This window comes from Canis lupus, chromosome 18 (assembly GCF_011100685.1).
Source record: "Canis lupus familiaris isolate Mischka breed German Shepherd chromosome 18, alternate assembly UU_Cfam_GSD_1.0, whole genome shotgun sequence".
In the NCBI taxonomy this organism is placed as follows: Eukaryota; Metazoa; Chordata; class Mammalia; order Carnivora; family Canidae; genus Canis; species Canis lupus.
In genome coordinates, this window is record NC_049239.1 from 36,373,326 (window position 1) to 36,390,727 (window position 17,402).

Consider the following 17,402-nt stretch of genomic DNA (forward strand, 5'->3'; position numbering starts at 1 on the left):
TTAAAATTTTGATTCAAGTATTTTTCTCTCAGTTCGAGAAATTTTAATGGTTTCTGTAAACATGAACAGCCTTCTCACTCATTATGTCCCTTGCATTATTGGCTAAAATAGAGTAGCAGACCCTTTTATAATGTACATTCAAGCCTACTTTATTTTTTGTTGGGGCTGGCTCTACAGTGTTTTGAGTAAAGAACCTAGAGACTTTGGAACTATATCACATACCCAATCAGTGATTGGTTTTTAAATTTTTAAAATAACACTGAATTTCTGTTGATGACCATTTTATTCTTCACAGCTTATGATGAGCACTTGATGATTTTTAGACTATAGCACCATCTATAGCTGGGAGCCAGGGAGCTTATCTATTCTGAGTTCCTGATTAATTAAGTTGAAAAACTGACAAATACTGTTTGCCACTAAATTTTTTAAAATCCTGTTCTAAATGGTGTTTCCAGTCCCTGTGATACTGTTTATCCTGCTTAACTATATATTATTCCTTCTGAATGAATGTCAAGTATTAGAAATTTAATGTATTTTCTAAAGGGCACCTCTCTGATTCCCTAAAATTTTGGGGTTCGTTAGTTTTTCATAATTTTGAAAAAAACAATACCACCCCTTCATTTCCATAAACTCCAAATTTGAATCATTTGAATTGGTATTTAGCTTATGGCAGGAGTAGGTTTAAGCACTCCTCTTTCATTATTTGCCTTTTCTATATAGTCCGTTTTGCATTACTGAAAAATCATCAAGAATAGTATAAAACTGTTCTTGCATCTTAGATTTTGTAGATAGAAGTTATCTCTTGGTAAGGCTATATAGTCTAGCATCATCCCTAGGTAAAATTCTCCTTCAGATCTTTTCCTCTTAACAACTTCAAGATACCTAATTGATAGTTATTTGTTTATAAACTAACACATACATAACAGGTTGTGTTTTTTCTTTTTAACTTATATCCAAACTACTACATGCAGTCTTTGGATTAACCGGAGACCTAGCATCACTGTAGCATGAAAATAAACTGCTGTTTTCCATCCTAATGACATGATTTTACTCATAGTCCTTGAGCATCCGTAACAAGGAGCTGAACTTGTTGGCTAAATTTTTGAATGAGTAACTTAATATCATCCTTTTGATTTTGAATGAACAACTCAATATCATCCTTTTAAAAATAGATTCTCTTTGCATTCAGATGAGTAATATAAATAACTACATTCAGTAAATTGAGATTCTTTGAGGGTTTCATTTTGTATTCTATTCGTTCAGGAGGCCCTTACGTTGAAGGACAGCTTAAAATCTGGCATTTATATGAGATATACCAAGTAACTTTTACAATCAGGGGAGTCAACTAGTAACTTCAACTTTAAAAATATTACTGTTCTGAGGATTCTTTTTATCTGCAGTACAGAACTAAGATTTCAGGGGAATCTTTGACCCATGGCAAGAGATTGATTAGCTAGCTGCTTGTTTCTAAAGCTAGAATAGCCAAACATTTAGGCAAAATGAAAGTCTGCATACCTGGTATCTAAAGCACATGGATCTCTTCAGTTAAATGAACAGAACATTCATATCTTAAATGATCATAAAATTACTACTTATTCTTTAACCAAATAGGTAATGAGCACCTAATTTATAAGATACGAAGTACACAGAATGTTAAGATGACTGAATAAGATACTGACTCTTTATGAAAGCTTACAATTTAGTATGATAATAAGCATGTTTATAACTATAAATGAGAAAAGAAAATCTAAATTTTCAGTCTATTAAGTTCCTTTTAAAACCCTATTTGAAAGAGTTGAGAAACCAAGGAATAATTACTTTGATCTAAGCTCTGTATTTATATCTAGTTATGCCACTAGAAATATAGTCTACATTAATATTGATTTCTGTAAAAACACCTTGACTGAGGGGCCCTGGCTGTCTCAGTAGGTAGAGTATGTGACTTTTAATCTCAGGGTTGTGAGTTCAAGCCTCATGTTGGGTGTGGAGCCTACTTAAAATTTAAAAAAAATAAAATTAAAAAATAAAACATTTTAAAAAATTAACTTTTTAAAAAACACTTTGACTTAATTATGATTTTTATGTTGCCATGCAAGTGCAGAATTTGTTTTAAGGATCGTATTGATTTGTTACAAAACATAACCTGAATAAAACACTCTCAGAAAACATTTCTTTCCCCAAAGCAAGCCAAAATCAACTTTGTTTAGTATGTTACAAACTTTGCACACTTGTTCATCTGAAAGTTCCATTGGCATGGTTCCATTTGATTGTAAAGAGACTAGTTTGTCCCATTTCAAAAAAAAAGAGCAGCCTGTATTACCTGCAAATAATAGAATTTAGTGTTTTAAAGCCTTCAACTCTAACCATAAAGTATCATTCCAGTGACTACTATTACTGTAAAATTTCAGAGGAAGATGGTATCTTATATTACCTTACATAGGAATCCGTCTTGTATATTCATCTTTGATTTAGTTGCTTAAGACGATTTTGTTTTACCTCCCAAACTAAACTTTTTTAGTTAATGATTCCCATGTAATTAATCAGATTTTCATTTTGACTTGGCTACCAAAAAGTTTAGAACTCTTGTTAATACTTATATGTAGCAATAACTAGGTTTCTTTTTTTTTTTTGTATATTTTTTTATTGAGTTCAATTTGCCAACATATAGCATAATACCCAGTGATCATCCCGTCAAGTGCCCCGACTGAGTGCCCGTCACCCAGCCACCCCATCCCCCCACCCACCTCCCCTCCTACTACCCCTTGTTGGTTTCCCAGAGTTAGGAGTCTCCCATGTCCTGTCTCCCTCTCTATCTCCCACTCATTTTCTCTCTTTCCCTTTTAATCCCTTTCACTATTTTTTGTATTCCCCAAATGAATGAGACCATACAATGTTTTTCCTTCTCCGATTGACTTACTTCACTCAGCATAATACCCTCCAGTTCTGGGATGCCTGGGTCGCTCAGCAGTTTAGTGCCTGCCTTTGGCCCAGGGCGTGATCCTGAAGTCCCAGGATCGAGTCCTGCATGGGGCTCCCTGCATGGAGCCTGCTTCTCCCTCTGCCTGTGTCTCTGCCTCTCTCTCTCTGTATCTCTCATGAATAAATAAAATCTTTACCAAAAAAAAAAAAAAAAAAATACCCTCCAGTTCTATCCACATTGAAGCAAATGGTAGGTATTCATCGTTTCTAATGGCTGAGGAATATTCCATTGTGTACATAGACCACATCTTCTTTATCCATTCATCTTTCGATGGACACCGAGGCTCCTTCCACAGTTTGGCTATTGTGGACATTGCTGCTATAAACACTGGGGTGCCGGTGTCCTGCCATTTCACTGCATCTGTATCTTTGGGGTAAATCCCCAGAAGTGCAATTGCTGGGTCGTAGGGTAGTTCTACTAATAACTAGGTTTCCGATTTGACTGTCACTTTCCTTTTAGTTATATGTTTTTTGATATTTTGATATATGCACCTTTTATTATAAGTAACATCAAATTATTCTGGAACTATGTACAGATAACACAAATAATTAAATCCTTTCAAATATGTGTGTTAGTCATGAGAATTCATTTACTACTCATTTTTTGCAGAAAGAATGTTGTGTTCTATTTGGTTGGTGCACTTATTCCTATTTTGTCTCCTTCATTTACACTTTTTTTTTCATTTACACTTTTAAAGATCTTTCTTATTCTTCTAATCCATGTATATTGTTAGTTCTTCCATGAATCATGCCTTCTACATGTAATCATACCCCCCCATGTTGGTATTACACATTTGATATACCAACAATTATCAATTTATTTTTTGTAGTATATGTTTGGGCAGCTTTTTAGCATTTTATTTGGTTGTGTCTTCTGATGTTGTTCCTCAAAATTAAGGTATTTTTTTACTATACTGTAAATTATTATGGATTCTTATATGCTGTAACTCTTCCATTCTTTAAGCTCTAGGGAAATATTTATGATGTTACTGTGTTTTTTTGTGCCCTGGAGTCAATCAGTATTAATTGCTGGACAGTAAATTTACTTAATTTGGTGGTACTTATGTGGAATTGCTTTTGTATGATTTTGGTTCTAAAAAATTTGATACAGAAGTAAGACATAGTGGATACAGTACAAGAAGATAGTTGTTACAGAATTACCAGAAATTTTAAAATCTTCTAATAACTTTTCCACCACTCTTGTTGGATTCTAACCATCACTGTAAAACTCAGTGACAAGGGTTCTCAAAGCTGGTAAATGTATGAGAGGGTCAATATGTGAGAGGATAAGGGGTGTGACTTTGTTTAAGTTATAAAAGTATTCTACTAGTGTCATCCATGTGTTTATGCTTAACACTGACATTTCTTTGACTTTTTTCCCCCTCAGAGGTGACATTGTGATTGCAAAAAGCCCGAGTGATCCAAAATCAAACATTTGTAAAAGAGTAATTGGTTTGGAAGGAGACAAAATCCTCACCAGTAGTCCATCAGATTTCTTTAAAAGCCATAATTATGTAAGTAACATTTTAATTATTATTCACTGATCAACATCAACTGAACACACTGACAAAAGAAAATAACTGCAGTTCACATCTTGAATATAAGTTAATATGCTGCATTCAGTAGAATTTAAGTATGTTTGTATCAAGAACAGTTTGGCTGTTATATTTTATATATTTTAGTTTCTTTTAAAACTCTATATAACTATCTCAATAATAATTGTTGCAGGCAAGATTCTCCAGTGGATGTCAAAATATTGGTCAAAGTTTAAGAAAAGTTTATTTGCACAGTTTCAAAGTATCTGAGATATTTATTACAAAGGGACAAATAGTAGTAGAAGAAAAACTGGCAGACACCACCTTAATTGAGTGATCGAAGTTAGTTTCACCAATAAAAAGACATATCAACATAAGGTAGCCCCTGAAATGAAGCACTAGGAAGGGTATTCTCACTTTTGTGGCATTTCTACAAAAGTAAATGAAACCTCAGTCTAATCATGAGAAAACATCAGAAAAATCCTAAGTGTCATCCTGCAACATAGCTGACTAATACTCTTCAAAAATGTCAAGATTATGATAAATAAGGAAAGATACAAATTGTCAGATTGGAGAAGACAAAGGAGACGTGCCAGCTAAATGCCAACGGGATCCTGGCTTAGAAAATTTTTCCACTGACTTGTTAGTGGCAAATATGGTAGAATCAAAGTCTACAGTTTAGTTTTTTTAAATCCTACTCTAATTTTTAGGATAGAAATTATACCTTGGTCTAGTCAACTTGACTATCCAGTTAGAAAAAGAGAGCAAGAGTGGCAGGATGGAGGAGTGAAGAGCAGACGTAATGTTAGCTTCTCTCACCAATCACACAGCTGCCGTGACCCGGGAGGGTGGGCTTTTGTTTACTGTGTATATTTGTCTTACTTTAATAATTTTATATCTTATTTTTTTACTTTTCTTTAAGTTTTCTGTCACTCTCAAATTATTGATGTAGCTGTTACACCTATTAACTAACTTTATCTTCGTCCCCAACATAAGCAAATAATTGAGTTAAATTGTCTCGATCATTGTGTATTTATTTTGAACTATAATAGCCTCTGATTGCCTTGTAAGTCTGATCAATAGATTATTAAATCTATTATTTATGTACCATCCATAATAGACTATGGTTCAGCAGTGCAAATGTTTTTAATGTTTATTACCACAGTGCTAAACATACTAGTAACTGTTAGCTGATGATGATAATGTTGAAGGTTGTAGTGTGGTATCAGGTAACCTATTTTTTCTGTGACCTTTATCATGGACACTATATCCTGTTATTTTTCAAAAATGACAGAATTTTACATAATGGTTTCACCTTCATATGACTCTCAACATTTCATGAGACATTCTAGTCACTTTTAAGTTATTTTAGTAACAAGCATATGCTTGATACCAGAAATAATTTTGTCAATAGATAGAATAACAAAACATATAAATGATATAGCACCTACTATCTGTGTACTTAAACACCACACAATTCTTGTTTTCTTTTTAAGAGTTATTAGAAGAATATCAGGGGATTAGATATTTGCTAAGTAATCTGATAAGACAAAGGACTACAAGATGTAAATTTTTTTGAATATTCTGTTTTTAAGGAAAATATTCATCTAGTTTTTATGTTCAGTGAGTGGATAAATTAAGACACTGCCATATTGTTCTAGATATATTCCGTTCACTTGGGTTTACATGTTTACAAGTGACTGACATAATTGTAATACTATTGGCCAACACTTATATGCTTCATCGGTACCAGATACTGTTGAAACTCTTCACAAAGGTTAATTTATTTATCATCATCACAACAGCAATCCACTGAGATACGTAGTAATAGTAGTATTTGACAGATGGGAAAACTGGACAACAGAAGGTTAAATAGACTGTCCAGCTTCAAACAGTTAGTGAGAAAAAGTTATAATTCAAACACAAGTGACCTGGCTCCATCCAGAATTTGTACTCTTTACCATGCTACTACTACCTCTCCCAAAATATCCTCTACTCGATTATTATTATTATTTATGCTCCCATCTCATCAAATTGTACTTCCCTTAAAATATATTTGTTTTCATTATTTTTTAAAAAGAAAAGGAACTATTTCTGATCAGGGACAGTATTGGTCCTAAAAGAAAAGCCAGTGATTTTTTGAAGGCTTTTCTGCCTCCACCAGTTTTTCTAGGCTGGGTTTTTGAGCAATAAGAATTGTGTAGTTATTACAGAACCACTTTAGCAAATGTGTTCCATTAATCAAGGTGATTTATAACAAAAATTCATCCAAGTTTGGAGCATTCTGAAGAGATATCCAAACCTTTGCAGGGTCTCCCCCTCTAGAGGTTTCCCTTTTTCAGCTATCTCTGAAGCACACTGGTGCTTTCATATATTTTATGAAATAGGTTTCTTTCCCTTACCTATGTATCCTCTTAGAAAAATCATTGTTATTTATGATGAAGACATTACTATTCAGATCTTGATTGAGTTGCTTGGTAAAGATGAATATTAAATGTGTTTTGAATTCCAGGTCCTCCTCCCGCTCCTAAAAAAAAAATTATTCTCCTAAGTAGGTGCTTCAGAAAGCAAAACACCAAAATTGTCATTTGGAACTTAGAACATAGAATTTAGCATATGAAAGAAATAGCATTGTTCCTAAGTTGGCAAAAAAGAATATAAACCGATCATTGGTTAAGTGATGTGGAACCATTTTATTCATTCTGGAGTTCTAAAAGTCCATGTGGCAGCAACACTTAAAAACCATGATTTATTTTTTACATTAAGCATTTGGAAACTAAGCAGTCCTTATCAGGTGCTATTGCAATGGGTTTTGCTCGTTTCAATGGTATTGAGGCCAATAATTCTTACCTTGGGTTATGGGCTAAGTATTGGCTACTAGGATATGAGCTTAATTTGTGACTTTCAAAAGAAACATTATACTCAGCTCAAACATCTTGAATAACCTGCCTTTCTATACTGTAAGAATTCCTCAGTTTTAAGTTAAAAGCCATTAATTTGCCAAAAATAATTTAGTTGGAAGCAGAAGCATTTAGCAAATAGGAAATACATAAAATGGTCATTATCCTGTCGATTTGCACAGTAGGCAAAGTGCAGTATAAAAGCCTGTATAATGTAGTTTCAATTTTCCTATGGAAAATAGGCCCAGGGCTCAGGAAACATGGTGAAATTTTGCTATAAAGTTCATGAAAAGATGAAGAGAACACTTTATAATTTTTCTGAAGGTAATATTGTGCTATAGTTCAGGGCTATGACTTTAATCCATAGTGTCACTAGGGTAGTACAGGTTAGGCATTTTGCAATATAGTAAGTTCCTGTCAGCAAAGAAAGGTGCTATAAAACTTCCCATTTAAACAAACTCCTTTGACACCACATCTTCCTATAGGAAAGAATTGTATCTGCTTACTGACCCTGCCCTGAACTTCACATTCTTTCTTGAGTTCATCTCTGTTAGGTTTTGACTTCACTGAAACCCTTCTTGTCGGGTACCCACTGTTCCTATCCATCAGTCAACTTTAGTCCTCATATTACTTGATCTTTTGTTAGTATTTGAAATATTTGTTCTCAAAACCTAGTTTCACTTAGTTTTGGGGACTGCACACTCTGGGTTTTCTGCCTATTTTTTTGTTTCTTCTAAGATTCCTTTGTTGGTTCCTCTCAACATTAGAGTAACTAAGGGTTCATATTTTAAACTTCTCTCATTCATATACATTGACCCATTAGGTGGCCTCATCCTGTCTCATGGTTTTAAATACTACCTAACTCCCAAATTTATGTCAGCCACAACCTGTTTCCCGAACTCCAGAATCCTATATCTAATAGTCTGCCTACTATCTCCACCATAGTACATAACAGGTACTTCCAACTTAACATGTCCAAAACCGAACTCCTGATCTTTCTCAAACTGGCTCCTCCCACACATATCCTCACTGCAGCAACAGCAACTCCATCCTTCTGCTTGCTCAGGTTATAAATCTTGGGAGTCCTTCTTGCCTTTTTTCTTCTTGCACTGTGCATCTAATCCATTAGCAAATCATGGTGACCATATCTTTTAAATACAATCAGAATTAGACCACATCTTGCCACCATCGCTGCAACCACTGTGGTGCAAGACAAATTCATATCTTTTTTTCTTGAAATAACTTCTGAACTGCTCTCTTGTACTATTTGCATTTTCTTAAATTTTTCTTTTTTAAAAACTATATATATAGGTTAATTATAACATCATTATTGTTATTGGCAGGGATGGAAGCAATAGAAGCAGTTTTACATTTCAGAAAGAACTGTCTAAATGTTCTCAGGATATATTGGTGGTACAGTGTTTTTAAAAGGAAAAGTTGTAAATGGGGCAATTTGCCAGTGATAAAGGTGTTTGACAGTGTGTTAGAAAATATTTTTGAAAAACTGATTAGCAAACTGAAAAACTCACTAATTGGACAGCATTAGAAAATGGTCAGTGCATATAGTAACACTAATAGCCCCTTAATGTGTACTGTGTATTTAGGTTATAGTTCAAATCCTTGAATATCCTAATGCTGTTTTTCTGTTTGTTTAAATGTCATTTACTTTAGCTAAAAGTCACAACCATATGGTCTTCTATTACCACTTGAATTATAAACACAAAAAGTACTTATGTGTAGGGAAAAGAGTCATCAGATTGAAAGGGCTTGTTTATTATAAGCTGCTGATACACTAAATCCTATGTCATTTAAATAGAAGAACTACCTAATAATGTCACTCATTACAACTAGGATATCTAAACAAGGGACTTGCTTTTTGCAGACTGTAGTGATAAAAACCTGTGCTACACATCCATTTCTCAGCAACGGGTCCCAGGATAATCAATCATGGCATACTGCTAATGCCTTGATTGCAGCTGATGTGGAGGAAATATGTTTACTTTTTTGCTAAAGTGAGGTTCACTGCGGAGATGACGTGACTTTTTCATCCTATAGCTAACACAATTCTGAAGATAAATTTGACTTATTGTTTATGATTCTGAGGTGTTTTTCTTCTGATATTTAACATTAAATAATCATCCTTGAGGCCTCCACAACTTAAGAATTTTCTGATGTGTTCTCTGAACATTTTCAGAATAATTTAATCTTTTTTTTTTTTAAAGATTTTATTTATTTATCCATGAGAGACAGAGAGAGACAGAGACATAGGCAGAGGGAGAAGCAAGCTCCCTGCAAGGAGCCTGATGCGGGACTTGATCCCAGGACGCTGGGATCACAACCTGAGCCAAAGCAGATGCTCAACCACTGAGCCACCCAGCTGCTCCTTTAATCATATTTTAACAATAACATGTAGTTTATAGAATCTTATTTTGTAGAATATGTTTTACCTTATTAATATGTCTGAATATATGTATTCATATACAAATGCAAAAAATCAGCATTTCTGCTGAAAAAGTAGGAAGTATTCCTGAAACTTTTGTTCACCTAAGTATATTTTAACCATTCAAAATTGGAAAATCAGTGCCACTGCTGTGAGTCGAGGAGGGCAATTATGTAATTTAGTAAAATGAAAATACTTATGCTTATTTGTCTGAAAGTTATAGGAGACCTCTTTACTTTAAGGTTGCCTAAAGGAGAGATTAAGAAGACGAAATTATAATGCTGCTGCTCAGTGTAAGTGTCTGAAACAGACTCTTCCTCATGGCAGTAAAGAGAATATATTCCAAGTGTCATGTAGCTTCCTAATCTGATACAGTGGTCTGCTGGAATATGTATGTAGAGTATGTTCAGATGTCTTTTGAAATAAGCAACTAGGGATCCCTGGGTGGCGCAGCGGTTTGGCGCCTGCCTTTGGCCCAGGGCGTGATCGCCTGGGCCCTGGAGACCCGGGATCGAATCCCACATCAGGCTCCCAGTGCATGGAGCCTGCTTCTCTCTCTCTCTCTCTCTCTCTCTCTGTGACTATCATAAATAAATAAAAATTAAAAAAAAAATTAAAAAAAAAAAGAAATAAGCAACTAAATGAAGTTATTGTGTTACTGCTTTGAGTAGTTAAAATTCTGTGGGTTTCCATGCCTCATTTAATGTTAGCACATGAAAGCATTCTCACTGTACTAAACTGTCATCTACCTAAAATAAGAAGAGAAAAGAGGAATAACAAATGTAAAAGTAGGTATGCATGGGGTGCCTGGGTGGCTCGGTTGGTTAAGTGTCTGCTCTTGATTTTGGCTCAGGTCACGATATCAGGGTTGTGGGATCGAGCCGCACGTTGGGCTCCATGCTCAGTGGGTAGTGCTTGGCATTCTCTCTCCCGTCTCCCTCAACACCACCTGCTCATGCTCTCTCTCAAATAAATAAATCTTTTTTAAAAAGGTAGGTATGCATACAGTTGAAGATTATAAATTAGTAAGAAACTGTTGGCATTACAAGCCACTGTACTGCTGACCTACTCCTATGAGTGCTTTCCTCTTGCATTAGAATTTTCATAACTATTCTAAGAATGTAGGAATCAGGCAGGGCACCTGGTGGCTCAGTCGTTAAAAATCTGACTCTTGGTTTTGGCGTAGGCCATGATTACAAGGTTGGGAGATGGGGCCTCACATCCGGCTCTACACTGGACATAGAGCCTACTTAAGATTCTCTCTCCCTCTCCCTCTGCTCCTCCCTACCTCCCCCTATTTAAAAAAAAAAAAAGAGTAGGAAACATAGTTAGTGCCTGCATCCTTACACATGAAGTACCAACAGTTTTTTCCTTAAAACTGTAGGGTGAGCAATTTAAAATTTTAAAATGAAACTTAAGATTCTGACCTACTTCCTGTACATTGTGTGTATGAATCTCTCAATCAGGAAGGATTAGAGAAACTTTCTATCATCTGAAGAGACTTGAAATTTGATCTGACTTCCTATGTAAAAGTGAAAGTAGGTGTAATTGACATAGATTGTGGACTTCTGACGCTGGGTGCAAATGTACCCAACCCCAAACTGATCCCAGCACTTAGCATCTTCAATGACGCTGTGCTCAGGAGCAGCTAGAGCCAATGAACATAGAGGGCAGAAACAGAGGGTGGAAGAGAAGACTTAAATGCCGCTCAGCAAGCCGTGGGGGGTGAGCAAAATTCACCAGACATTAACTTCACAACTTTCCTTTTATTTATTCATGCATTTGTTAATTCCACAAACACTGAGCACTCACTTAAGGGCCAGAAGCATGTGAGAATAGGTAAGTCTCTGCCTGTAGTGCTATACCATAGACCTTTCTGCAAAAACGGGATATTCGGTATCTGCGCTGTCCAGTATGATAACCACTAGGCATCTGTGGCTGCTGAGCGCAGGACATATGGCTGGTGTGTCTGAGGAACTGAACTTGAATTTTATATAATATGTAGAATTAAATGGCCACATGTATTACTGGCAGATACCATGATGGACAGTACAGCTTTGGAAGCTTGTAGCCAAGTTGGAGGAGCCATATGATATAATCCATCATGTTATAATATGATGCAATAAATTATATACACGGTGCTATAAGACACAAAACATTATTTATCCAGACTGGGGTCAATAAAGTTTTTCCAGACTGGGAAGGTAAAACCTGACTTGAAATTCTAAAGGATTAAGTAGGAGTTGATCAAAGCACACAGCATATTCATAAGGTCTAGAAGGGAGAGTATAGCATTGTGCTTTGGGCAGCTGCCAATAGGAAGTTCTCATGTCCGGAACATAAAGTGGGGAGGGGTGGGTAGTGAAGAGACATAAAAATGAAAAGGTAAACAGGACTCAGTTCCTTCTTTGTCTCAAGCAGGGAAATAACATTATCAGACTTAGTTTTTTAAAAAATCACCCTTAAAATAAAAACTTTTAAAAATAATAAATACATATATATATCTTATAAAAAAAACCAATGTTATTAAATTCTTCTAAAAGAAAAAAATAAAAGATCACTCTGATATTAGTATAGACTAATAGAGGAAGGTTTGGACTAGGAGAAACTCCTAGTAGGAGAGGACGTTTGGAGGCTATTGGACATAATTAAGATAACATTAAGAATGGAAAGAAGTACAAAGTTTGGAAGAAGATTATCTAGACAGAATTGAATGCTGGAAGAAATGGAATTGAAGAGCTTAAAACTGAGCCAGGTTTCAGGCTTTAGCAATAGGAGTAAGTGGTACATGAGATTCTGGGAGAGATGTTAATTTGGGAAATGGAGAGAAGATACAGCGTATCTAATAAGCCTAAGAAACACTAAATTTTATAAGAGGTGGGAAAAAAGACAAGTGCTTTTTCCAGAATGACATTTGGATGCTGTACTATTGCCTCCTTGATGTCCATAATTTGTTTTCACAGTCTCTTAGTTAAAACAACGTTCTGGTGCTCAGCCCTCAGATCTGGATCAATGATATTTTTAAAAAATCTTCAGCTATTCTCTTTGTATTCTCTTACATCATTGCAAAAAAACAAAATATATGTCATCCACTTGCCTAACTTGGAAATTTATATTCACAAAGCTAGATTTCATTCTAAGTAACTTCCAGGGTATGGTGCATGAGAGTTGTGGTTTTGATGAATAAAACACAGGTAGAAGAAGTAACTGCTGAAAACCTGCAACATAATCCTGTTTTGTTTTTTTAAGGCATTAGTAATATCAAATAAAAACAGATCTACATATTTTATTGTAATTATTTCTTCATTAGAGTATGGACTCTTTCTACCCCAGATCTTTTATTATCTAGTACCATTTCAAGTGTTAAATCAGTTTTCTAGCCAATCTCTTTATGAAGCAACTATGTATAGGAGATGTAGGAAATTGAAAAGAGCTACATTCATTCATCTATAGGAATAAATCCATATAAGGATGAGTTTTGACTTTGAGAAGAATTATCTGAAGTCTCAAGAATCAAAATTTTCATGGAAACATAATATTAGATATGGTATGTAACTGATTTTACACTGGTTAGACTTTTTCTGAGAGCATGAGAAAACTCATTATTTACATACCTACCACTACAATTTACTACTCTCTGAAATACCTTATGTTTCATTAAGTTAAGCTCATCTTTCGGGATTTGAGAACCAGAGTGTACATTAGGCTATATTAAAATGAAGTTAGAGATAGTCTTGAAATTAAAATATAAGATGCTTCTTTTAAGTACCCATCCAAAAATAAAACAGGCAAATTATATTAGAAATAGAACAAAAGAAACTCAGAGCAAAATAATCCATTATCCTAGGGAGAAAATACTATAGGATGGGTACATTAATATTAGATGGCTGTGATGGAAAGGCATATTTGTTGGCTTCAGTCCCAACACATTCCCCTTCCATATACCTTCTAACTAGTTGGTAGAGAGTTGTGAAGAAGTGAATGCTTCATAAGGAAGAGCCTAAATATTTGATATTTAATAAACATAATGCTTGCAATGCCTATTAAATGAATAAATATGGTAGTCTTTTCTACATAATTAATATGGCAGTCTGTTTACAATTAATGTACTTTTTTAATAATACTGAATTCACATCGTGGCTAGTACCAAAACTATAGTGCCAGAGCTGCAGCCTATTGGAACTTCCGTGAAATTCTTCTTTGGTGATAATTGGCTAATAAACCCAAGGTGGCACCATTTTTAAGTAGGCAAGGACAATAATAGTCCCCATGAATGATGCAGATATGAGAGTAATAGGTCCTAATTTAAATGGGAAGAAAAAGAATCAGGACCACACAGAAATAGCACCCACTGAAATAATCAGTGTTCCATGCCTCATCCTATGTTAATCCCTTTGTCATGCATCTAGCATTTGAGAGTACCACCTTCAGGACTGCAGATATCCTCGACAAATGTGGTCAAGAAGTTGTGACAAGGAGAATGTCAGTGAAAATAGAATGTTAGTGAAACTGTTCCTTGAGTTTTGCTTTCAAAGATACTCATAACTGACACTTGACATTTCCATATTTTTAAAGACTAGTAGCGTTTTCTCTGCCTTATGTTATCAAAACTTCTTCTACTTGATTGCCTCTAGGAGGATTCAGTGCATCCCTTTTTGACATATATGTCTTTGTTTTTAGCTTCTATTGGTGTTATAAGAAGAGTAAACTCCCAACGGTTATTGACTGTAATGGTGTTTTCTAATTTTGTTTTTGCATGAATCATACTAATACCAGTTTTATGAAGATCTTTTAGAACTATATAATAAATTATTTCATTTTCCAATTATTCTCTCCAGTAGTTTGTGTGCACAGCATTTTACCATGGCTGCATTTTGGTTATGTAAGTCATGATAAAGCAGACTATGTATTAGCCACAGAATGGTATAGTAATTTGACTTGATCCTGCAAGATTACCTGGAAGATAATAACATAAACAACTTTATGGGCATTAATTGTTAGAATGACATGTAAAATGAAATTTACATTCATCATATGGACTTTTTTCCAGGGTAGGGAAATTATGCATTTTTATATTTCACATTTTTCATTCCATGAGGCCCAAAACAAAATCTTTAAAATATGTGTGGAAAATGAAATACTCTTAAGATTAAAGTGTTACTGATATATTACCCCCATTTGCTTTTGCCATAAAGAAACAAGGCTTTGATTGCTTTCATAAAATGTGTGTCCCTCTCCTTTTCCTTTATAATTCAGGAAAAGGAAAAATAATCATGTCAAAAAAAGGATTCCAAATTCTTTGCCCCTCTTCTTGGCTTTATGATTTTTGTTGCATAACTACTGTTTCCTTTTCATTCACAGTCATTTTAGAAACATTAAAGAGGCATGAGTAGTAGCAGGGCCGGCGCACACCCTACCTTTGTTGGTTGTAAATTATAAAATATCTGGCAAACAAAAGGTTAATTTAAAAAAAAAAATCAACCTGTTATTAGGATCTTCTGGTTTTTGAAATTTTTGAAAGGTCAGACATACAAATATCTTATTCTTCAGTCGCAAGTTTTTCTTAATTAGATATTTTTTGCTTAAATAAATGAGTTTGATTGCAGTTTACTAAATGTGTTATCTGATATCGTGGACTCTTGCATCAGATTTCACTTGAATCCAGAAAAGTAACACCTGTGGGTTGGTTCACAAAGCCTCTTTTTGTTAAATGGACACCCGCGGGCCAGGAGGCAATTACATTTGTTGCTTGTACTATAAAGGAGGCACTTAACTAGACCTCAGTAAGTATAGTTAAGAACTAGAGGCTTGATTCTTTTGTCCAGCCCTGAGATTAGTTTTTATCATACATCAGGGAGTAAACCTCTGACGTAAAGAGGAAAAACAAGAATGATTTAAGGGTTTTTAATGCCTTAAAATTTAGCCCTTAAAGTTAGTTCTGAGGCGCTGAGAAAATTCAGATTAGAGCCAAAGTAAAAATTTCTATGTGGTATTCATTATAAACATATTCATATATTCTTATTCAGTTTCACAAATTCACTCAGGTTGGCATGACAGATTTACAAAAGTATGAAAAGGAAAAGTAATCTAACCATTTAAAGCTTTGGTTATAAGAAGTAATAAACTAAGGCACAGTATTAGGGTTTCCATTTTTGGTAATTTGCTAACATTTATTATAAATGAGTTTAATGGAGTTCTTTCTATATTTTAAACTACAGTTTAATATATTAATATATAATATTGCTCTGGGTTTTCTTTCTCTTTTCTGGCTTGACTTTCCAATTTAGTGATAACCAAAAGGTTAATCCCAGACAATAACTACATTTTGAGTTAGAAAATTTCTGTTCTATTTCTTGCCTTATACCAGAAAGGTCAGGTTCTGAATTTTGGACCCATAACAAAAATGTGTTGTACTTTACATTTATCTAAAGAAAGGAATTCTTAGCTAGACAAATATTTTAGTTATCCAGAGATCTGGTGACAATACCGCTAATTGCAGTCATTTACTTGTACTATACAAAGATGTAGAACCTCCTATGTAGACTGGAGTTTAGGTCTTGTTTCTACACTACCAAAGGCAAAAAAAAAATTTTCTAATTCAACAAAGCTCTTCCTAACCTGTATCGTGATGGACAGTGTTCTTAAAAAGTACAAGTATCACTTGAAAGAATAAGCATAAATACGTGTGTGTGTGTGTATACACAGAAGGCCCCTAATTTATGATGTTTTGACTTAAGATTTTTTTTTTTTACTTTATTGTACTGCCAAAAGTGATACATACTCAGTAGAAATTGTACTTTAGATTTTGAATTTTGACCTTTTCCTGGCCTGATATGCAATATACTCTCGTGTTGCTGGGTAGCAAGTGAGCTACAGCTTCCAGTTACCCGTGCAATCAGGAGGGTAAAGTGACCCATTTACAACCAACCATCCTGAACCCATACAGCCATTCTGTTTTTCATTTTCTTTCAGTGTACAATAAATTACTTAAGATATTCTGCATTTTATTATAAAATAGGCTTGTGTTAGGTGATTTTGCTCAAGTGCAGGCTAGCATTAGTGTTATAAGCACATTTATTGTGGGCTAGGCTAAATAAACTATGATGTCTGGTAGGTTAGGTATATTAAATGCATTTTTGACTTACAATACAGTTGGCCCTTGAACAACAGGATTTGAACTGCATGCATGGGTCCATGTATATGTGGATTTTTTATATTATAGTACAGTAATTCTATTTTTTTGTCCTTAGATTTTTCTGAACATTTTTTCTCTAGCTTATTTTAAGAATACAGTATATAATACATATAACACATAAAATTTGTGTTAATCAACTATGTCCATAGTGAGGCTTCCTGTCTACAGATTATTAATAGTTAAGTTTTTGGGGAGACAGAATGTATATGTGAATTTTCGACTAAAGGGGTTAGCACCCCAACCTCTGTGTTCAAGAGTCAACTATAATTTCAACTAATGATGGGTTTACTGGGACATAACTCCATGGTAAGTTGAAGATTTATATATTTTTAATTTATCTTAGTAGTGTATAC

At 34.5% G+C, this 17,402-nt stretch overlaps 2 protein-coding genes across 9 annotated transcripts in view; one reads left to right on the forward strand and one right to left on the reverse strand.

Moving 5' to 3' along the window:
* IMMP1L (inner mitochondrial membrane peptidase subunit 1) overlaps nucleotides 1-17,402 on the forward strand; it is an 82,778-nt gene that overhangs the window by 59,033 nt on the left and 6,343 nt on the right. For all 7 annotated transcript variants that reach the window (XM_038563123.1, XM_038563126.1, XM_038563129.1 and 4 more), the window contains one exon: nucleotides 4,367-4,493. In XM_038563123.1, the coding sequence (XP_038419051.1) occupies nucleotides 4,367-4,493 (127 nt within the window). The remainder of the gene's footprint in view (nucleotides 1-4,366; nucleotides 4,494-17,402) is intronic.
* DNAJC24 (DnaJ heat shock protein family (Hsp40) member C24) overlaps nucleotides 4,453-17,402 on the reverse strand; it is a 79,917-nt gene continuing 66,967 nt past the window's right edge. Inside the window, exon 5 of one of the 2 annotated variants that reach the window (XM_038563131.1) lies at nucleotides 4,453-7,041. In XM_038563131.1, the coding sequence (XP_038419059.1) occupies nucleotides 6,965-7,041 (77 nt within the window). In that variant the 3' untranslated portion in view covers nucleotides 4,453-6,964. The remainder of the gene's footprint in view (nucleotides 7,042-17,402) is intronic. The other variant, XR_005373410.1, reaches the window with a different exon arrangement.